This window comes from Rhinoraja longicauda, chromosome 4, assembly GCF_053455715.1.
Source record: "Rhinoraja longicauda isolate Sanriku21f chromosome 4, sRhiLon1.1, whole genome shotgun sequence".
Lineage (NCBI taxonomy): Eukaryota > Metazoa > Chordata > Chondrichthyes > Rajiformes > Arhynchobatidae > Rhinoraja > Rhinoraja longicauda.
In genome coordinates, this window is record NC_135956.1 from 20778967 (window position 1) to 20802195 (window position 23229).

At 42.3% G+C, this 23229-nt stretch overlaps 1 protein-coding gene across 3 annotated transcripts in view; it reads left to right on the plus strand.

Moving 5' to 3' along the window:
* The first annotated feature begins 237 nt into the window (after nt 1–237).
* tatdn1 (TatD DNase domain containing 1) overlaps nt 238–23229 on the plus strand; it is a 43754-nt gene continuing 20762 nt past the window's right edge. Inside the window, exons 1-8 of one of the 3 annotated variants that reach the window (XM_078398518.1) lie at nt 238–464; nt 7009–7074; nt 8965–9053; nt 11045–11108; nt 11355–11498; nt 11872–11914; nt 17090–17175; nt 22909–22949. In XM_078398518.1, the coding sequence (XP_078254644.1) occupies nt 413–464; nt 7009–7074; nt 8965–9053; nt 11045–11108; nt 11355–11498; nt 11872–11914; nt 17090–17175; nt 22909–22949 (585 nt within the window). In that variant the 5' untranslated portion in view covers nt 238–412. The remainder of the gene's footprint in view (nt 465–7008; nt 7075–8964; nt 9054–11044; nt 11109–11354; nt 11499–11871; nt 11915–17089; nt 17176–22908; nt 22950–23229) is intronic. The other 2 variants (XM_078398515.1, XM_078398516.1) reach the window with 2 other exon arrangements.

Consider the following 23229-nt stretch of genomic DNA (forward strand, 5'->3'; position numbering starts at 1 on the left):
ACTGTGGCAAGGAATTGAGTGATAACAGCTGGGGAGAAACTGTCCCTGAATCTGGAGGTGTGTGTGTGTGAGTACATGTCTGTACCTTGAGCCCGGTGGGAGCGGGGAGCGGCCATTCTGGTGGGTGGGTGGGTGGGAGGGAGGGAGGGAGTGGTGGGGCCCGGAGGCCTCTCGTCCGTCGCTGGTCGCCGTTGCCAGGGGCCGGGTGCCGTTGCCAGGGGCCGGGTGCCGTTGCCAGGGGCCGGGTGCCGTTGCCAGGGGCCGGGTGCCGTTGCCAGGGGCCGGGTGCCGTTGCCAGGGGCCGGGTGCGGGACGTCCCGCGTTGCCCCGACTTCAGGAGCGGCTTCAAACTTCAAGCCGCCCGCCCGCCCGGGTCAGGGTTCAGCCAAAGAGCGAGCAGTTCCGGGAGCGGATGGCGGCCAAGTTCCCCGCCGTGCGGAGGATGGCGGCCTTCACCTTCATCGGTGAGTGTCGGAGCTGAGCCTGAGGGGCGGCCCTGCACGGAGGGAGGGAGGCGGGGGAGGACGCTGGCCCGCCAGCCCGCTCCCGGCCTGACCGAGGCCTTCAGCGACAGCGACAGCGACCTCCCTCCTGGCTGTAGACGGGACGCCCTGCCCCCCGGGCCCTGCCCTGCCCCCCGGGCCCTGCCCTGCCCCCCGGGCCCTGCCCTGCCCCCCGGGCCCTGCCCTGCCCCCCGGGCCCTGCCCTGCCCCCCGGGCCCTGCCCTGCCCCCCGGGCCCTGCCCTGCCCTGCCCTGCCCCCCGGGCCCTGCCCTGCCCCCCGGGCCCTGCCCTGCCCCCCGGGCCCTGCCCTGCCGGCAGCTCCTGCAGCCTGGCGCCAGGCCCAAGCCCCCCCGGGGGCCGCCCAGGTGTGAAGGGGCAGCACCTCTCCCGGCCACTGCATCTCTCCCCACCGAGCCCGCTGGTCGTCATTATTGCTCCCCCTGTCCTGCTTCATCCAGTGAACCACCTGCACTCTCTCTCCCTGTGGCTGTGCAGGAAGGAACTGCAGGTGTTGGTTTACACCGAAGACAGACACAAAATAAATGCTCTCCAGCATCTCCATCTCCTTCTCGTTGCGACATCACCAAGAGCGAGGATACATCCCCCTCACTTTACTCATGGAGTTGTCCTGGGAATGTTGATGAGGCAGTCCACTGACCCAGTGGCAGTGGTATTCGTCAGAATGAGGATAGCGTGTGACTTGGAGATGACAGTACTGTCCAGAATACATATCCTGACAGAATTCCCATGAGATGCAACTTTGCAGCAGTGCATTTGGCGTATGGTCTTTTTAAAATATCGTTCATGTTAAATCACTTTTCCTTTCATTGTGCAGAAAAATTGATTTAACTATGTCTGTTAAAAAGACTGTGATTTATGCTAAAAACATTGAATTTCAGGACCAGGACATTTAACCATAAAATATATAAATAAGACAATTGGAAAAAAAACTGATATAAATAAGACAATTGAAAAAAACATCACTCTAAATGAATTATTGAAATGAAACTAACATTTTTAAACATGGGGTTCTCATCATAATAGGAGATAGTGTGAAAGCAGGATTGTTGCAATACGAAAGATAATATTTTGCTGTTACATTCTGCAACAAAAGTTGTGAACAGCCCTGCTATGTTGAAGGAAAATGATAAAAGCATAGTTTGCAAATTCATGTGGAATCTCATTTCTGTTTACCAAAGAGTCTGAACAACTGTGGACTTAAATATTAGTGAATTTTGCAGTCATTAGGAGAAAGACAGTGTTCAAAATAGCATAAAGAAACATGGCATATTTTTACTGAGACAGAAATAGACCTTTTGCTGACTTCAAGGCCTGGTGGCAAAATTAGGATTGAAGATTTTATTTAAAATCTATTTAAATCCACATCAATGTGACTTTAACACTGAAATAAAAACAGAAACTAGTGAACATATTCAGGTGGTCAGTCAACATCTGTGGAAAGAGAAACAGTTAATGTTTCAGTTCGGATCCTGGAATGTTTCTTATGTTGGTAGAGTTCAGAACCAGGGGGGTCGCAGTTAGAGAATAAGGGGTAGGCCGTTTAGGACAGAGATGAGGGAAAACTTTTTCACCCAGAGTTGTGAATCTGTTAATTCCCTGCCATAGCAGGCAGTGGAGGCCAATTCACTAGATGTTTTTCAAGAGGGAGTTAGTTTAGTTTAGACATACAGCGTGGAAACAGGCCCTTCGGCCCACCGGGTCTGTGCCGACCAGCGATCCCTGCACATTAACACTATCCTACACCCACTGGGGACAATCTTTTACATTGACTAAGCCAATTAACCTACAAATCTGTATGTCTTTGGAGACGTATATACGTCGTTAGATTTAGCTCTTAGGGCTAACGGAATCAAGGGATATGGGGAAAAAACAGGAACAGGGTACTAATTTTGGATGATCAGCCATGATCATATTGAATGGTGGTGCTGGCTCGAAGGGCCGAATGGCCTATTCCTACACCTATTTTCTATGTTTCTATGTGACATGTTTTCTCTTTCCACATGCTGTTTTTACCTTATGAGAATTTCACACATTTTCAGTTTTTATTTCAGACTTCTAGCATCTAGTTTTTTTGATGTTGTGTTTTAGATACTGGTTGTTTCGATAGTTTGAGATTTATTTGTCGCAATTATCAGAACTAATTTTTAAACCTTTTTAAGGATAAATAATAATATATCAATCATGTTCAATAATACATTCTGTAGTCACAGTGTGTTGATATTCAGTAGGTGGACATGAAGGCCAATGTCATATTATCTTGAATAATTATGAGATTTTCCATTATTCTCGTTCTTGTTTGAAGAATTCAATATTCTCTAATTATCCCTCACATCTTGGTATTCTGATTTTGATTTTTTTTCTTCAGTTTTTACTTTATTACCCTGGAGACCAGAATCAGTTGTTGCATTATAGCCCAGTTGAATTTGTTTGGACGAATATTTACCCATTTTCATTTTTTTGTTTAGTTTAGAGATACAGTGCGAAAGCAAGCCTTTCGGCCCATCGAGTTCACACCGACCAACGATCCGCGCACATTAACACTATCCTACACACACTAGGGCCAATTTACACTTGCACCAAGCAAAGTAACCTGCTAACCTGCACATTTGGAGTGTGGGAGAAAACAGAAGCTCTGAGAAAACCCACGTGGTCACAGAGAGAACATACAAACTCCGTACAGGCAGAACCCTTGGTCAGGATCGAAAAGCAGGTCTCTGGCGCTGCAAGCGTTGTAAGGCAGCAACTCTACCTCTGCGCCACCATTCTGAACATTGTCTGTGAGCTAAAATATAACAAAAAACAAACTGAAGGAATTCGATAGGTCGAGCAGCATCTATGGAGGCTAAGTCATTGTCGATATTTTGTGATGGGACCCTGCATCTAACTTTTCCTCAGTACTTATTTTCTTCCTCCTTTCTCAGTATCTTCAGAGAAGGAAAGTTCATTATATCAAACAGTGGTTTAAAATAGAAAATCATGAAACACTTAGCACAACCAAGGAACTGCAGAGGCTGGTGTACAAAAAAAGACACAAAGTGTAGGAGTAACTCAGTGGGTCAGGCAGCATTCCTGAAAAACATGGATAGGTGATGTTTCGTGTTGGAAATCCTTTTTAGTCCGAAGAAAGGTCCTGACCCAAGACATCACCTATTGATGTTCTCCAGAGATGCTGTCTGACTCTGAGTTACTGAAACACTTAGCCGATAAGACAACATAAGCGATACAATAGAACTTTATTTATCCCAGGAGGGAAATTAATCTGCCAACAGTCATAAAACCCAACAAGATACATGAAACATGAAATTAAAGTGGCAAGTGGACAGTCCAGGATTGGGGATGTGCAAAGATTGGGGGGGGGGGGGGGGGGAGTCAGTCTACCCCACGACAGAAGAGGGAGTTGTACAGTTTGATAGCCACAGGGGAAAAAGGGTCTCCTGTGGTGTTCTGTGCTGCATCGTGGTGGAACCAGTCTTTTCCTGAAGGTGTGTGCTCCTCAGGTTGGCTAGTGTGTCATGGAGGGGGTGAGCTGTATTGTCCAAGATGCACCGCAGTTTGAGGATCATCCTCCCCTCCAAGACCATCTCCAGTGAATCCAACTCCATGAATCCAACTCCACCTCCAGGACGGAGCCTACCTTCCTGATGAGCTTGTTAATTCTGTTGCCTTCGCCCTGCTACCCCAGCACATGACAACAAAGAAGATGGCACTGGCCACCACTGATTGGTAGAACATCTGCAGCATCTTCCTGCAGACGTTGAAAGAGTGGAGCCTCTTCAGAAAGTACAGACAGGTCTGTCCCTTATACAGTGCTTCAGCGTTCCTGTCCCAGTCCAGATTACTGTCCAGGTAAATTCTAAGGCACTTGTACTGCTTGGTAAACTGTGCATCCACACCATTGATGGAGATGGGGGTATTCCTCTCCTCCTAAAGTCCACCACTAACTCCTTAGTCTTGTCGGTGTTGAGCTGCAGGTGATTCAACCCACACCACTCAACAATGTTGTTGACTACACCTCTGCATTCAGCTTCCTTCCCCTCACTGATGCAGCCCACAATTAGTCATCCGAAAACTTCTGCAGGTGGCAGGAGTCTGAGTTGTGTCTGAAGTCCGAGGTGTAGATGGTGAACAGGAAGGGAGAGAGGACCGTCCCCTGTGGGGTCCCTGTGTTGCTCACCACCATGTCCGAGACACAGTTCTGTGGCCTGGCACGCTGTGGTCGTCCAGTCAGGTGGTGATCCAGGACACCAATGGAGCATTCACCCACATCTTCGATAGTTTGCTCCCTAGCAGTGCAGGCCAGATGGTGTTAAAAGCACTGGAGAAGTTTAAAAAAAAACATGACTCTCACAGTGCTTCCCGGCTTATCCAGGTGAGCATAGGAACGATGGAGCAGGTGGATGATGACATCTTTGACCCCCACCTTTGTTTGGTAAGCAAACTGCAGGGTGTCCAGGTTGGGTTTAACCAGGGGTCGCAGGTGAGTGAGCATCAGCCTCTCCAGGGAGATTTATGTACAGAGAGAAAGAGTTAACATTCCTGGCAATTAACCTTTCATTATGATTTATCAGAAAGGTCCAACTTGAAACAATAACTCTGTCTTCTGTACCAACGCTGCCTAACCGGTTGAACATTTCTTGTATTTCCTATTTTAATTTTATTTCTAGCATGTAAAGTTTATTGCTTTTTTCATGAAACTAACTTGTTTTGTGGAATATTTATAAATTACTCATCTAAATTTGAATATAAAGTAGTCTCTTACTAATTAGATTGCAGGTACCATAATTGATTTATGGTCTCTGCTGTATTAGCTGACATGATTAAAGTTGTGTAGAAGTGAACAGCAGATGCTGGTTTATACCGAAGATAGGCACATAGTGCTGGAGTATCTCAGCAGGTCAGGCAGCATCTTTGGAGAAAAAGAATAGACTGAAAATCTGAAGAAGGGTCCAGACCCGAAACGTCACCTGTCCTTTTTCTCCAGAGATGCTGCCTGACCTACTGAGTTACTCCAGCACTTTGTGTCTATCTTCTGGTTAAAGTTGTAGTGTTTGTATGTTTGGTTAGGATGTGTATTGTTCCTGACTACTATCATTGATCTCTGCAGGAGGGTGAGAATAATTTTGGTCTTAACCTTCATCCCTGCCCCAATGCCTTGGTTCACATGTAAATACAAATATTTGTTGAGTGAACAACCCTGCTATGTATAGGAGTAGATGCCCCAATAAATCAGTGTTAATAATCCAGGGAAGAGAAAAGCATTAAAAAAAACTATTGAGCTGCTAAAAAAATTGTAAATCTTGATGACTTTTCCAGCACAAGACTGAGACGAGGTCAAGAGCTGGACATACCTGACAAAAGTCAAATTGTTTCTTGGTGATGATGTGCCATTGTCGACGTTGGCTTCCATGACTTTGCTGATAATTGTACATAGACTGTCTGGACAGCACTTAGTTGATTTTTCCTGCTTCATGTGAACAGGACATGCTTGGGAAATTTTCCACATTGCCATATATATGCCGTTGTGGTAACTGTTCTGGAAAAACTAGGTTTGAAGCACTGTTAGTTCTTGAATATAGGTTACGGTCCTGAAAGGTAAACTTCAGAACTGTGTTAGAAATCAGAACTGTGGAAGGGATGGAAACCTCATTCAAATATTCAAACACTGAAATATGACAGGCATCTTGTACACACGTGGGTCCCTATAAAAGGTGACAATAACCAGATAATCTATTGCATGGAGTTTGGTTGAAGAATGAATATAATATTGTTCTGGATGCCAGTGAGAACCCCCTTTTGAACAGAAGAAACACTATCCTCTTTGTTGCACAGGAATAAAGAGGAAGAAGATTGGACTTTTTTGCCTTCCATCACAGTGAGGAATGTGGGGAATCTGCTGTGGTGGATGTTTTTTGTTAACTTTTATGTATTTGTGTGTCTTGTTTTTTTTTCGTATGGTAATTCACATATCACTGTACCTTAATTGGTACATGTAACAATAAAAGACCTTTGAAACCTTTAAATGTTAAGACAGATTGTGTACTTCTCTTTGGAATGGGAACTGCTGACTGGGAGGCAAGGGTCCTAACAGGTGAGCTAAGGCTGACCCTTGGGTTGCCTGTGGTTAACAAATAAAACAGCATCCATTGCAGTTTTCATTATTCCAGGGAATGCATTTTCAATTGGATTGTTTTCTGAGGTGATGCTTGTGTGGGCCAATTCATGGTAATTGAATGACACACTGTTTTTTATCCATAATTGGGAATTGCTTTCACGCTAAAATATGTGAGGGAAATACACAAAAGTATTCACAATATAAATATTAATTAAGCTTCTTTAAGATATTTATAAACCTTATATTGTTTTCAATGTAAAATAATTGACGTAGATTTTCTCAAATTTTCTCTTGCCCTTTAGTATTGTTTATTTTGTTTATTACTAATCCCGTAATCTCTTTAATCTATTTAATATTTTATTCCTTTATCAGACATTGGTATAAATCTGACTGATCCTATGTTTCATGGGATTTATCGTGGTACTCAAAAGCATCAAGGTAAGTTTAATAATTTAATCTATGTAATAATGTTTTCATACTATATTCAAAGAATGTGATTATCCAAATATTTCATGAAATGCTGCTTTTTATGGTCGTGTACTGAAAGCTAACATGGTTAAGATACCCTATTGTTCCAATGCTTACATTTTGAAATTTTGTACATGAATGTATGGTGACTTTCAATTCCCTTTAATGGTCATTAATAATGATGGTGGGATAAATAATCGCAAATTTGGATTAATTTTTATTTCCGGCGAAATTCGTGCGGTTACAACACAATTTAGGATTAAGTGTTTTTTATACCAGTTGCATTGCCACTACATCAAATAATCAGGAAAGAGCATTTTCAACTATTTAGCATTTTCAACTATGCATCACAACATTATTTTTTGGTGGCTTCATGATATAATATAATTTCGGCAGGTACATGGATCGGATAGGTTTAGAGGAATGTGAGCCAAAAGCAGGCAGGTGAGCCTAGTGTAGATGGGGCATGTTGGTCGGCATGGGCAAGTTGGGCCGAAGGGCCTGTTTCCAAGCTGTATGACTCCGACTATCCATTTAAAAAAATCGCAAATTTAGGATCTCATGCAAATTATATGAAGTCTGTAACTCCTTTTATTCAAGATCCTCTTTGTCTGGTATGATATCACTTGGAGGACGCCGTAAGTGTCTTATGGCATTCAGGGGTTTGTGGTGTTGCACCTAAATTTTAGGAGTAACACTGCACAACACCTTTTTCAGAAGCATGTATTCAAGTGCCTATGAGGCTTGCCTCAGCATGATGTAAAAGGTCCTAGGCAGCTGTTTCATGCAAGTTAATACATACGTGGGTCTCCTTAAGAAATACCATTCCCTCCACCATTCGTAATCCTCAGTAATCCCAGGTAGCCAACACTTGCCTTAAGAACTATCCTCATCGATTAGCCCTGATCTCCTCCTCCCACAACTGAGCCTCGTCCACTGTTTTCCAGGGGCTTTGGTCTAATAGGACGAGATTGGTTATTTAATTTCCTAGCATCCTACCCAGAATATTGTTTGTTGGCCCGTCCCACATTAATGGGTTAAGGTTTTTGTACACCTGTTTCTAGGCAATGCTTTTTAGGTTTATGCACACAAGTACTCTTAGAGTGACCTCCAGTGGTCACAAGAGTATCCTAACAACATTAGTAATCCAGGATTTTGTATCCTTTATTGGAGGCAAGATTATCTTGAAGATAAGAACTTAATTCAAGTATTCTCTAATTAAAAATTTTAAAAATTGCAGGAATGGTGGGGTGGGATGGACAGGACACGTAGAAAATATTAGATAAATCCTGAACAACTTTTGAAGTTTTCAAGGAGAAGCAAAAGACAACAGACTAAAGAGGCAGAGCAGTGGCACAGCTGGTAGATCTGCTGCCTCACAGCGTCAGAGACCTGGGTTCGATCCTGACCACGGCTGATGTCTGTGTGAAGTTTGCACGTTCCTCTTGTGACCTCGTGGGTTTCCAAAGACATGCGGGTTTGTAGGTTAATTGGCCTCTGTAAATTGCTCCTATGTGTATGCAGTGGGAAAGTGGGATATCACAGAACTAGTGTGAACAGGTGATTGAAGGTTGGCGTGGGCCGAAGGGCCTTTTTACATATTTCTCCAAACTAAACTAAACTGGGGCAAATTTAGGAATATAATACTTTCACTTCAAAAAAGACCAAGCTGCATATTTGGTTTGCAAATGATGCACAATGTGTGGCTAAAACTCCACCTAGCCAACCAATGAAAGCTTTAGTGTTGAAATGTTATGATCTATTTACCGTAATACTGGTACGATCACCTTCTGTGTGCAGTGTTGTTTAATTACTAGCGGCTTGGACAACAAAAGCATTTATTTACTTGTCTCAAATTAGGATTTTTAAGATGCAGAATCTGTTTGTGGACTCTTACAGATGATTTTCTGGATGTAATCCAAAGGGCAGCAAAAATTGGAGTTCAGAAGGTAAACCGAATTGTGTTTTATGTTGAGGAAAAGGAGCTTTTAAGAATTTTGTTTGACATTCAATTTGTATATTGTTTGGATATTCAGAATTAAGATCGAGTTGCCAGATTGATGTGTATCAAATCCTACACGAAAACTTGAAATTTGCGGATATGTTGTTAAAAGATGGCTAGAACTAATGAGTGACCCATATCTTAGCCAAAAAAGATTGCACTACTGATTTAAAATAAAAACATGCCTTAGAATTTGTGTAGGAAAGAAGCTGGTTTAAATCGAAGGTCGACACAAAATGCTGGAGTAACTCAGCGGGACAGGCAGCATCTTTGGAGAGAAGGAATGGGTGACGTTTCAGGTCGAGACCCTTCAGACTGATGTTGGGAGTGGGCGGGACAGAGATAGAATGTAATCGGAGAAAGTAAGACTGGTGGGAGAACTGGGATGGGGGAGGGGATGGAGAGATAGGGAAAGCAAGGGATATTTGAAGTTAGAGAAGTCAATGTTCATACCGCGGGGTGTAAGCTACCCAAGCGAAATATGAGGTGCTGTTCCTCCAATTTGCGCTGGGCCTCACTCTGACAATGGAGGAGGCCCAGGACAGAAAGGCTAGATTGGGAATGGGAGGGGGAGTCCAGGACAGAAAGGTCAGATTGGGAATGGGGGTGGGAGTCCAGGACAGAAAGGTCAGATTGGGAATAGGAGGGGGAGAATTCACTTCCGCTCAGTCCGCCTTAAAAACACCTCTGCTCAGTCCATCTTAAAAAACCTGTACATTGGCAAGACCAAGCGCAGGCTTGGCGATCATTTCACTGAACACCTCCGCTCAGTCCGCCTTAACCTATCTGATCTCCCGGTTACTCAGTACTTTAACTCCCCCTCCCATTCCCGATCTTACCTTTCTATCCTGGGCCTCCTCCATTGTCAGTGAGGCCCAGCGCAAATTGAAGTAACAGCACCTCATATTTCGCTTGGGTAGCTTACACCCCAGCGGTATGAACATTGACTTCTCTAACTTCAAATAGCCCTTGCTTTCCCTTTCTCTCCATCCCCTCCCCCTTCCCAGTTCTCCCACCAGTCTTACTGTCTCTGACTACATTCTATCTCTGTCCCGCCCACTCCCCTGATATCAGTCTGAAGGGTCTCGATCCGAAAGGTCACCCATTCCTTCTCTCCAGAGATACTGCCTGTCAAGCCTTGGAATTTTGTCTTTAAACAATCGGCTGAACATTAACATTTAATAAAAAATTAAACCTTTGTTAGATCTTTCGAGGACAATATTTGAAAGGTTTTTGAAAGAATTATATTGACATCCTGCATTTCCTAATAATTAGACTGTAATTAATCCTTTCTTAAACTTTTTGCATTCTCTGTGTAATTTAATATTAACTGTCCACATTTCCCTATGGATGTAAAACAGGAAATAATTATCAAAAAATACACTATGGCGGAGAAATTTCAGGCCACTTTAAAAGCTGTGTTAGATTGTCCTAACAGCAGGACATCTCTGACCATTTAGATCTCTCGCTCCCCTCCTTTGATTGCTAGGGTTGGGTAGTGGAGTGGGGAATAGGGCAAAAATGGGGGAAAGTATTAGAGCCCAGCATTGATCACTGTTGTGCTTTGACTAGAGGGTGTCCAAAACTAGATGGATGGTTGGAGTAGTGGAGTCGTGCTGGTGGTGAGGGTATGGGTTTGGGGGGCGGGGTGTATGGGGTGTAGAAGAAGAATCAAAAGGACCCTGGCATTGAAGGATGGTTTTATTTGGTGAGATCAATTATTTGAGGACATTGATATATTTGGGGTGTGTGTACAATCAGGAAGCCAGGGGTTGTGTCTTTGTTTGGGCAGACCCCCATCTTAGCTATTGATCCAAAAAGGATCACGATTGCATTCAACCGTCAAATTGCATATGCCGAGCGAAAGAATACAACTAAATTTCTAGGCATATGCATTTAAGCTTTGTCTTGCCTAATGATTTTTCTTTTAATCCTCAGTTCATGATTACAGGAGGCAGTTTGCAAGATAGTACAGATGCCCTGGAACTGGCAAAGACAAGTGGTAACAGAAGAAATTTATTCTGCTCAAGTATTTCTTTTAGAAAGCATACTGTATAAATTTAGGTGTAGTTTTACTTATCTTGTTACTTCCATATTTACACAAACAGTTTAATGAGAGCAGCCGGTAATCAGCTCATAACTAGGGAGTGCAGCCTGGATATCTCTCATTCTTTAGACACTCTTGCCTTGATGTACGGTTTTATATAAATCTCATTGATGATTTCTTTTTCATTTTATTGGTTCAAAGATATTTTCTACAGTACGGTTGGTTGTCACCCCACACGGTGTGGTGAATTTGAGCAGAATAATCCAGAGCAGTATCTGAATGGTCTGAAAACATTGGCCACAGAAAACAAAGGGAAAGTAGTTGCCATTGGGGAGTGTGGCTTGGGTAAGTTCAAACATAAAAATCATGTAACAGTTGTTTTTGCTCTATTTTCTATTGAAAATAACCATTTAATATTTTTTGTAAATGCACGTTCGAGGACACTTCTAAATGATAATGTTAGAACTCAAATCGAAGGTATTTATTTCACAAAATGCTGGAGTAACTCAGCAGGTCAGGCAGCATCTCAGGAGAGAAGGACCCTTAGGGTCTCGACCCGAAACGTCACCCATTCCTTCTCTCCTGAGATGCTGCCTGATCTGCTGAGTTACTCCAGCATTTTGTGAAATAAATACCTTCGATTGTACCAGCATCTGCAGTTATTTTCTTATATTAGAACTCAAAAGTAACTTATTGTTACGTATTTTATTTTTCATAGATTTTGACAGACTGGAATTCTGTCCAAAAGAGACTCAATTAAAGTAAGTATTATTCACTTAATGTCAATGATATTTTGTTCACAGCCTTCCCCAGATTCCTTTCTAAGTTATACATTGGAAGCACAGTCTCGGAAAGTAAGCATGCAGGTACAGGAGGCAGTGAAGAAAGCTAATGGCATGTTGGCCTTCATTGTGAGAGGATTTGAGTTTAGGAGCAAGGAGGTCTTACTGCAGTTGTACAGGGCCTTGGTGAGATCACCGCTGGAACAATTTTGGCCTCCTAATTTGAGGAAGGACATTATTGCTATTGAGGGAGTGCAGCATAGGTTCACCAGGTTAATTCCCGGGATGGCGGGACTGACATTAGTATGAAAGATTGGGTCGACTGGGCTTGTATTCACTGGAATTTAGAAGGATGAGAGGAGATCTTATAGAAACATGTAAAATTCTTAAAGGATTGGGCAGGCTAGATGCAGGAAAAATGTTCCAGATGTTGGGGGAATCCAAAATCAGGGGTCACAGTTTGAGAATAAAGGGTAGGCCATTTAGGACTGAGATGAGGGAAAACTTTTCACCCAGAGAGTTGTGAATCTGTGGAATTCTTTGCCACAGAAGGCAGTGGAGGCCAATTCACTGGATGTTTTTAAGAGGGAGTTAGATTTAGCTCTTAAGGCTAAAGGAATCAAGGGATATGGGGAGAAAGCAGGAACATGGAACTGATTTTGGATGAGCAGCCATGATCATATTGAATGGCGGTCCTGGCTTGAAGGGCCGAATGGCCTGCTCCAGCACATATTTTTCTATGGTTCCATGTTTCTACGTATTCTTAGTGAGAAACAGCCACCTCTCACTTACAACATCTTCTCAAGCTTTTCACAGGAAAGATGAGACTAGAAAGTAACAGTGCAGTCAAATAATCTTTCCCGACAGTGTTACCATAGTGTTTTGAGCTCCGAATTACAATTCATTTTTTAACGTGAAGTGAACATGTGTAGTTCAATAAATCATGGATAAACTCTCGTATTATGTTCCTACAAATAGTAGTTTAAAAAGTAATAAATAGTCTCTGTCCATGGAAAATAATGGTTTATGGAAGTCTTTAAACAATTTCTGTTGCAGCTAAGTATGAATTGTCATCGTGCATGTTTATTTTTGAGGTGCAGTTAACCTATTAGCCTCAGTGGCAAAATGTATCCCTATTTTATCATGATATGAATGGCTTCAGTTAATTAATTTCATTTTATGTTTTCTTCTCACTTGAGAACAAGTGTCTAAAAATTCAAGACCAGGCAGTCTTTCAACATCATGCAATTGAAAATCAATATTTTCTTCTGTACTGAAACAGAGAAACAATCATTTCCAGATTATTTTGCATCACTCCGTAATTATCCTAGTTCCCTTGAAACAATTTCTGCATCAAGATACACAGGATGAGGCATTTTCTACAATAGCCCATTGGACACCATTATGGAGATCCTGGACTATTTTGCATAGGAATGCAGTTCTCTGGCATTCCTGGGCCATCATATTGTTTTAAGGTGAAAAGGCAAGGTTGGGGAACCTTAAACGATGAGAGATGTTGTATATTTAGTCAAAAAGGAAAAGGAAGCATAGGCAAAGTTAAAATTGGACAGGGACGTGTGGATTATATTGAAAGCAGGAAATCAATTATTGGAGAGGCTGCAGAACACGCTCAAGGGGAAGCAGCCAGAAGTGTTGTGCACGTCGGCATGAATGACGTAGGTAGGATAAGGGATGAGGAGTGAATATACGGAGTTATTCTAAAGGCTAAAATGCAGGGCCTTGGTGGTGGTAATCTGGATTACCACTGGTCCCATGTGCTAGTGGGGGTAGCAATAGGAGGATATAACAGATTTAGTGCATGGCTGAGTTGGTACAGGGGACAGGGACCAAGATTCAGAGGGTGGTGGAGGCTTTGAACACATTACCAGGGGTGGTGGTGGAGGCAGATATGATAATTGTGTTTTAAGAGGCTTTTAGATAAGCACATGGAAGTGCAGGGAATAGAGGGATAAGGATCATGTGCAGGCAGATAAGATCACTTCAGCTAGGTATTATTCTGAACAAGGGTTCCGACCCAAAACTTCACCCGTCCTTTTTTCCCCAGAGTTGCTGCCTTACCCACTGAGTTAATCCAGCACTTTGTGTGTATCTTTGGTATAAACCAACATCGGCAGTTCCTTCCTACACAGCTGGGTATGATGTTAGGCACAAACATTGTGTTCCTTGTCCTATAATTAAACAGGGAAGCAGGAAAACTAAAAGTCAAGTCAAGTCAAGTCAATTTTATTTGTATAGCACATTTGAAAACAACCCACGTTGACCAAAGTGCTGTACATCTGATTATGTACTAAGGAAAAAAATGAAACATTCAGTAGCACGCAAACAGTTCACAGCGCCTCCTCAATGAGCCTCAAACGCTAGGGAGTAGAAATAGGTTTTGAGCCTGGACTTAAAGGAGTCGATGTTGGGGGCAGTTCTGATGGGGAGAGGGATGCTGTTCCACAGTCTAGGAGCTGCAACCGCAAAAGCGCGGTCACCCCTGAGCTTAAGCCTAGACCGCGGGATAGTGAGTAGCCCCAAGTCGGCCGACCTGAGGGACCTGGAGTTAGAGAGGTGGGTTAGAAGATTTTTGATGTAGGGGGGGGAATGTCCATTTAGGGCTTTATATGTGAATAGGAGGAGCTTGAAGTTGATTCTGTACCGTACAGGGAGCCAGTGGAGAGAGGCCAGAATCGGCGTGATGTGGTCCCTTTTACGGGTACCCGTCAGGAGTCTCGCTGCGGCGTTTTGGACCAGTTGCAGGCAGGACAGGAATGATTGGCTGATCCCAGTGTATAGGGAGTTGCAGTAGTCTAGGCGGGAGGAAATGAAAGCGTGAATGATTTTTTCAGTGTCGTCGAATTGGAGGAAAGGTTTGATTTTAGCTATGGTACGAAGTTCGAAGAAGCTGGCTTTTACCACAGCGTTGACTTGCTTGTCAAATTTTAATGCAGAGTCAAATATCACGCCGAGGTTTTTGACATGCGGTTTGACTAGGCAGGATAGGCTTCCAAGACTGCCTGTTATCGATTTGATGGAGTCGGGGGGGCCCGAATAGGATGACCTCAGACTTGCTCTCGTTTAATTGGAGGAAGTTCTGTGCCATCCAACATTTTATGTCCTCAAGGCAGTGTAAGAGGCTGTTTAAATTTGACTGGTTGTTGGGTTTTCAGGGGGATGTAAAGCTGAGTGTCATCGGCATAGCAGTGGAAAGAAATGCCGTGCCTTTGAATGATTTGGCCAAGGGGGAGCATGTATAGAGAGAAGAGAATGGGGCCTAGGATGGAGCCTTGTGGAACTCCGCAGGAGAGGCTAGCTGGAGAAGAGGAATAACTGCCTATGTTGATGGCGAAACTCCTATCTTTGAGGTATGAAACGAACCAGCTCAGGGCAGTGCCATCAATGCCAACCGCGTACCGGAGACGGTCAATAAGGATGGTGTGGTCCACTGTATCGAACGCTGCGCTGAGGTTGAGAAGGAGCAGGATTGCACAGTCGCCGGTGTCGATGGCGAGAAGCAGGTCGTTGTGTACTCTGTGCTGTGGTGGGCTCTGATACCTGACTGGAAACTTTTCAGGATGGTGTTTTGGTGTAGGTAGGAGGGGCTATGGAATGTCCTTGGTGAGTAGGATAAGGAGAATACCAGGGCATTTTATACATACATTTGGAGTATTGTTTGCAGTCCTGATCATCCCATTGCAGAAGGATGTGGAGGCTTTGAATAGGGTGCAGAAAAGATTCACCTGGAAGTTGCCCGGATTATAATGCATTATCTATAAGGAAAGGGTGGACAGACTCAGATTATTTTCTCTGGAATGGACAGGCAACCTGATAGATGTATATAAAAGTTTGAGAGGCATAGATAGAGTAGATAGAATCTTTTTCCCCAAAGTGGAATTGTCACATACTATAGGGCAATGGTGTAAGTTGTGAGGGGGGAAGTTTAAGGATTATTTACAAGGCAATATGTTTTACACATAGTAGATACATAGAACGTGCAAGGTAAGTGGTGGAAGCAGATACAAATGCACTTTTAAAAGCCAATGAGACAGGCACATGAACAGGTAGGAAATGGAGGGATATAGACCTTTTGCAGGCCAATGGGATTAGTTTAAATGCACATTGTGGTCAGCTAAGACATCGTAGGTTAAGGAGCCTGTTCATGTGTTGTATTGTCCTATATTCAATAAGATTTGATGAGCTCTAAAGGGTAAAATAGATTCTCTAGGTTTTGGGGGATTTGGTAGACACTCTCACTATAGGGAATAAAACTGGGGTATTTCTTATTAAAACAGTGAATACAAGTTAACGATGTTGTTTCCTGATTCTCTTTTTTCCTTCGTCATTGTTCAAACCCCAAACATTGATTTATTTTAAGCTTTTGTAATTAGGCATATTGATCTCAACTAGATGTCCTTTTATCTTCCCTGTCCCATTCATGGAAGTATCTTTCCATTTTCAAAATTTCCATTTCCCAAGCCCAAGCGTACATTATGTTTTAATATACAAGTAGTTCTGCTGCAGCGCATGTTTCCATAACACAAATTTGATAGAATGGAAATGATGAATTGGGGAACATCATTTGTATTAAGTGTGGCAAATTGGTCATTACACCATTTTGATCGGAAGCAACAGAACCACATAAATTTACTTTGTAAACTGACAAGCAGGAAAAAATAGCTGCTTGGGAGAAAAAAAGTGTTGGGCCTCCTTGTAGGAATCAGACACCATTGTCTCTTAAGGAAACCACTGCTACTTTAACTGTGGATGGTCATAGAAATTGACAAGCAATTGCTTCTATTGACACGTGTGCAATGATACTCTATTAAACAATGTAACATACAGCTTTCAGCATTTTTTAGCTTTCAGGAATAAAAACCACACGTCCATTTTAAGGACCTTTATTTTTTAAAAACCTGCAGGAAGAATAAGCATGTTACTGCAAGGCTGAGATTCTCGAGTCCCTAACCCCGCTTTTCCCCCCATTGGCATAATTGTTTTTATAACAAGATTTTCTTACAAGGGTGTTTCTCAGGAATGCAACTATTGTGTTATATAATGAGGTAAACTGACATTCAGACCTAATAAGTAGATTTTTTGGAATTTTTTTTAAAGTGATAAAAATAAATAATGAGAATATACTTTTTCTTTCAGATATTTTGAAAAGCAATTTGACTTGGCAGAAACAACTAAATTACCCATGTTTCTACACTGCAGAAATTCACATCCAGAATTTTTAGGTATGCTTGAAATGACAAGAAAGGTTTCTGTGATATTATTAAATCAAGTTCTTCGACGGATAGTTGCTTCAAGTAATGGATCCACTGGTCCTTACATACTTAAGTTTTATTTGGATGAGTAATGAATTAGTTGATCTCAAATGGAGCAAGAATAAGATTCACCTTGAGCCTGGAGAAGTGTTTGTTACGCTTGATTCCCAAGTGCTTGCTGACTCCGCTGCTGTACACTGTTACAAGCAGGGTTTGCTTTTCTTTCTGATACAGATTAATTTATAGCTTTAAATTGCTGTACTTTTCTAGCAACAAAATTAAAAATAAACAACTTCCTGATTTCATTATCATTTAGTTGTTTATTTTCTGAGGCAATGTATCCCCGATTTTCTGTGTTTATATATTTAAACCTTGGCAAGATTACACTTATTGCCCATGTCATAGAAACATCGAATTATACAGATCAGAAACGGGCCTATTGGCCCAACCAATCTGTGCTAATCAAGATGTGCCATCTAAGCTACACCCATTTGTCCACATTGGACCCATATTCTTCTCAATCTTTCCTGTCCATGCGTCTGTCAAAGTGTCTTTTAAATGTTGTTATAGTACCTGCCTTAACCACTTCCTCCGGCAGCTCATTCCATATTCCCACCAACATCTGTGTGAAAAAGATGCTCCTCAGATTCCTATTCATTCTTTTCTCTCTCGCCTTAAACCTAGTTCTTGACTGTCCTACCCAGGGGAAAAACACTCTCTGCATTCATCCTCATGATTTTATCCATCTCTATAACATTACTCCTCAGCCTCTTGTGCAGCAAGGAATAAAATCCCAGCCTGCCCAATCTTCCTCAAAGGATCAGGCGTACCAGTTGTGGCAACTTACACGTAAATTTTCTCTGAACTCTTTCCAGCTTAAAGACATTTTTCCTGGAGCAGGGTGGCTAAAACTGAGCACAATACTCTAAAGTGAAGCCTCACTAATGTCTTGAATAAATGTAAAATAATGTCTCAACTATACTCCATTCCCTGACTGATGAAGGCCAGCCCGTCAAACACTGTTTGTTGCCACTCATCCACCTATGATGCCACTTTCAAAGAACTATATATTTGTGCATTGTGGACTAACGACCCTATTCCTGTGCTCAACTGGTTTACGTTCTGTGTTCCACAACTCTTCACGACTCTACCATTCACTGTGAAGGTCCTACCTTGGTTTAACGTCTCAAAATGCAACACCTCACATTTATCTGAATTAAATTCCATTAGCCATTCCTTGGCCCACTTTCCCAGCTAATCAAGATCCCGCTGTAAATTTGTGATGATTATCTTCACTGACTACGAGGCCGCCTCTTTTGTGTGTCATTAGCAGACTTCCTGATCATATCTTGTACATTCTCATTCAAGTTGTTGATAAAGATGACAAACAGCAATGAGCCAAACAGCAATGTCTTAATAACTCTTGATGCATAACAAGATAATGACACGCTTTTAGAGTCTGAAAACATAAGCAAGAGAATGTTGACAACATCTCTAAAAAATATATACTTGCTGAATTTTGTGGCTGCTGGCATTCATTGTTATTTTTTCAGTCCACAAATAAATGAGTTAATTTTCACAATTTGCCATGATGTGATTTGAATTCATAATTGGTGAGCTGTTAGTCTAACATCACCACCAAATAACATTTTCATCCATACAAGTAGCCATATTTTAATTTTCCTAAACTGGTGCTGTATTCCAAATTAATACAACAGCTTCCAAATGTCGTTAATCTTTTTCAAATTACTCCATGTTTGCACTAGCAGCAGAAAGTCATAGCTTATTTTTTTGAATTGTTATAATTTATCCTTGCCCCTCTATTATAGGAAAGATATTGTCAAGCTTGAAAGGGTTCAGAAAAGATTTATGAGGATGTTGCCAAGACTAGAGGGTGTGAGCTATAGGGAGAGGTTGAGTAGGCTGGGTCTCTATTCCATGGAGGCTAGGAGGATGAGGGGAGATCTTATAGAGGTGTACAAAATCATGAGAGGAATAGATCGGGTAGATGCACAGAGTATTTTACCCAGAGAAGGGGAATCGAGGACCAGAGGACATAAGTTCAAGGTGAAGGGGAAAAGATTTAATAAGAATCCGAGGGATAACCTTTTCACACAAAGGGTGGTGGGTGTATGGAACAAGCTGCCAGAGGAGGTAGTAGAGGCTGGGACTATGCCATCGTTTAAGAAACAGTTAGACAGTACATGGATAGGACAGGTTTGGAGGATTATGGACCAAGCGCAGGCAAGTGGGACTAGGGTTGTTGGGACATTGTTGGCCGGTGTGGGCGAGTTGGGCCGAAGGGCCTGTTTTCCACACCGTATCAATCTATGACTCTCTGGTTCTTTTTCTGTGTCCAATAGCATAAGCATCATTTTTTGGGAAAAGTCAAACTTGTTAAATGGCTAAGAATTTGTTGTAACCCAGCAAAGCACCCTGATATACGCGACACATTGCCGGAGGAGTAAAAGGGAAGTCTTCTCCAGGATCAAGTAAAACAGGGCAAGTTAATCAAATCAGATTGAAGGGTGCAGAGTGTGATTAAGAGAATATAACAATGAATAAGTATGAATAAGGAAATAATTGCAGGTGGTAAATTAATTGTCCAATCATTTGGGAAAAAAGGGGAAGAATGATTGGATTATATAAATTTTTATTTTAATACAAGTGAAACCTGAGGAAATGAGGTAGTTCATTTTTAAAGCTGGAGAGTTAAACTGGTAGTCATTACTATTTATTGTAAGGTTAACAAACTGTGTAAAAAGCCAAAGACCAACCTGTTGATCTTTGTTTTCTTTCCACATTACAAGCAAATGCAAGAAAGTCATACCATTCAATTTATTTGAATGGTAAATCGGAGAGTGCGTTGCCATTTTTTGCAAAGTGGAGTGGTGCATCTTGGATAGCAACTTCCAAAATTTTTATCGTGAACTGTAGATTCCGTAGCAGTTTCCATATGATTTTCACATAAGTAATGGTTAGTGCATTGAGCTCACTTTTTTTTTCTTTGGCAAATGCAACGTTTTAAGCCAAACATGCTAGTTCATGCAACAATAAATTCAAAATAATTTAATAATTGGAAGAAAAAGGTAGAATGATTTAGCTGGTAATTATGGCCCACATGAGGTTGTTCACAGTGGCACCAGAAAACTGAAATCAAAAGGTTTCATTTGAACCATTCAAGCAAAACGATGAAAATACTGCAGACGCTGAAAATCTGACATAAAAACAGGAAATGCTGGAAATGCTCAGCAGATCAGACAGCATCAACGAGATGACCAGTTCTAATATCCTGAAAAGTTAACTCTGTTTCTTCCATTGCAGATGCTGTCCTGACCTGATGTATATTTTCACCAATGTTTGTATTTATTTCACAGTGTTAATGATGTGGCGAATAGAATCCAACTGCCTGGGATTTTGGGACATCGCAGTTTGTGAACTGCTTTGTAACACAGTTGCAAGCTGACTAAAATGTTGATTTGTGTAGACGCTGGATAGCATGCAACAAAAGCTTTTCACTGTGACAATAAACTAAACTGTAAACTGTAGACAATATAAGGTTTTCATTAGTTGCTGATCCGAGTGTATTCAGTACTGGCAATTTTATTCATGGGAGATTAATTTAGTATATTTTGTTTTGTAAAATACAGTGCTAGAGGACCTCGGCAGGTCAGACAGCCTCTGGGGAGGGAAATGGACAGATGATGTTTCAGGTTGGTATCCTTGAGACATCAGTCTGAAGAAGAGATCCAACCTGAAACATCCTCTGTGTAGGAAGGAACCACAGATGCTGGTTTAAACCGAAGATAGACACAAAATGCTGGAGTAAGTCAAGAAGGAATGGGTGACAAAGAACTGACTGAAGAAGGGTCTGGACGCGAAACGTCACCCAGTCCTCTCCAGAGATGCTGTCAGTCTCGCAGTTATTCCAGCAATTTGTGTCTAAAACATCCTCTTGTCTGTTTCCCTTCACAGATGCTGCCTGATCCACCGTTCCTACAGAACTTTGTTTTTTTTGCTCAAGATTCCAGCATATGCGGTTCCTAATGTGTCTACTTTTTTGAGCCAGCACCGCCATTCAATGTGATCATGGCTGGTCATCGACAAACAGTACCCCGTTCTCGCCTTCTCCCCATATTCCTTGATTCCGCTAGCCCTGAGCTCTATCTAACTCTCTTTTGAATGCATCCAGTGAATCGGCCTTCACTGCCTTCTGAAGCAGAGAATTCCACAAATTCACAACTCTCTGGGTGAAAACGTTTTTCCTCATAGTTCTAAATGGCCTACCCTTTATTCTTAAACTATGGCCCCTGGTTCTGGACTCCCCCAACATTGGGAACATGTTTCCTGCACCTAGCGTGTGCAATCCCTTAATAATTTTATATGTTTCTATAAGATCCCCTCTCATCCTTCTAAATTCCAGTGAACACAAGCCCAGTCATTCTATTCTTTCATCATATGACAGTCCCGCCATGTGGGAATTAACCTGGTGAACCTGCGCTGCATTCCCTCAATAGCAAGAATGTCCTTCCTCAAATTAGGAGACCAAAGCTGCACACAATACTCCAGGTGTGGTCTCACCAGGGCCCTGTACAACTGCAGAAGGACCTCTTTGCTCCTATACTCAAATCCTCTTGTTATGAAGGCCACCATGTCATTAGCTTTCTTCACTGCCTGCTGTACCTGCATGCTTTCTTTCAGTGTCTGATGTACATGGACACCCAGGTCTTGTTGCACTTCCCCTTTTCCCAATCTGACATCATTCAGATAATAATCTGTTTTCTTGTTCTTGCCACCAAAGTGGATAACCTCACATTTATCCACATTATACTGCATCTGCCCACTCACCCAACCTATCCAAGTCACCCTGCATCCGTAGAGCATGCTCTTCACAGTTCACACTGCCATCCAGCTGCGGTCCCAGCACCGAGCCTTACGACACCCCGCTAGTCACTACCTGCCATTCTGAAAGGGACCCGTTAATTCCTACTCTTTGTTTCCTGTCTGCCAACCAATTTGGCAATCTGGCAAGAACAAGAAGACAGATTATTATCTGAATGGTGTCAGATTGGGAAAAGGGGAAGTGCAACAAGACCTGGGTGTCCATGTACATCAGTCACTGAAAGAAAGCATGCAGGTACAGCAGGCAGTGAAGAAAGCTAATGACATGGTGGCCAACCAACCAATTTTCTATCCATGTCAATATCCTACCTGAAGAAGGGTCTCGACCCGAAACGTCACCCATTCCTTCTCTCCCGAGATGCTGCCTGACCTGCTGAGTTACTCCAGCAGTTTGTGTCTACTTTCGATTTTAACCAGCATCTGCAGTTTTTTTCCTACTCAATAACCTACCCCCAATACCATGTGCTCTAATTTTGCTCACTTATCTCCTGTGTGGGACCTTATCAAAGGCTTTCTGAAAGTCCAAATACACTACATCCACTGGCTCTCGCATCCATTTTACTTGTGACATGCTCAAAATATTCCAGAAGATTAGTTAAGCATTCTGTTGCAAAGACTTGTGTTAGTTTACATTTATTTGTAGTCTGTTGCTGAGGGAATCACAGCTTCCCTTGAATGGCTGGCCAAACTTAAGGTTGAAACCACGATTTCTTTACCTTTCTTTTTTTTCTATGCATTCACGAAAATGTAAAAGTATGAAAATAATAAAATGTGTAAAAATTTCATCTGTTTCATTTGTAGATATAGTGAAGAGAAATATGGAAAGATGTGTTGGAGGAGTGGTAAGTCTAACCTTAATGCTTATGCCATTCTAACCAGTCCATGATTTGTGGAAATTGTGGTGGTCCTTGCAGGGATATTTGCTTCATCTTTGGCCATAGGTGAAGTTCTGGAAGACTGGGCAGTAGTTAATGTTGTACTGTTTAAGAAGGGCAGCAAAGGAAAGCAAGGAAAGGAGAGGCCAGTGAACCTGACATTAATGGTGTAGGAAAGAAAACTGCAGATGCTGGTTTAATTAGAAGGTAGACACAATGTTGGAGTAACTCAGCGGGTCAGGCAGCA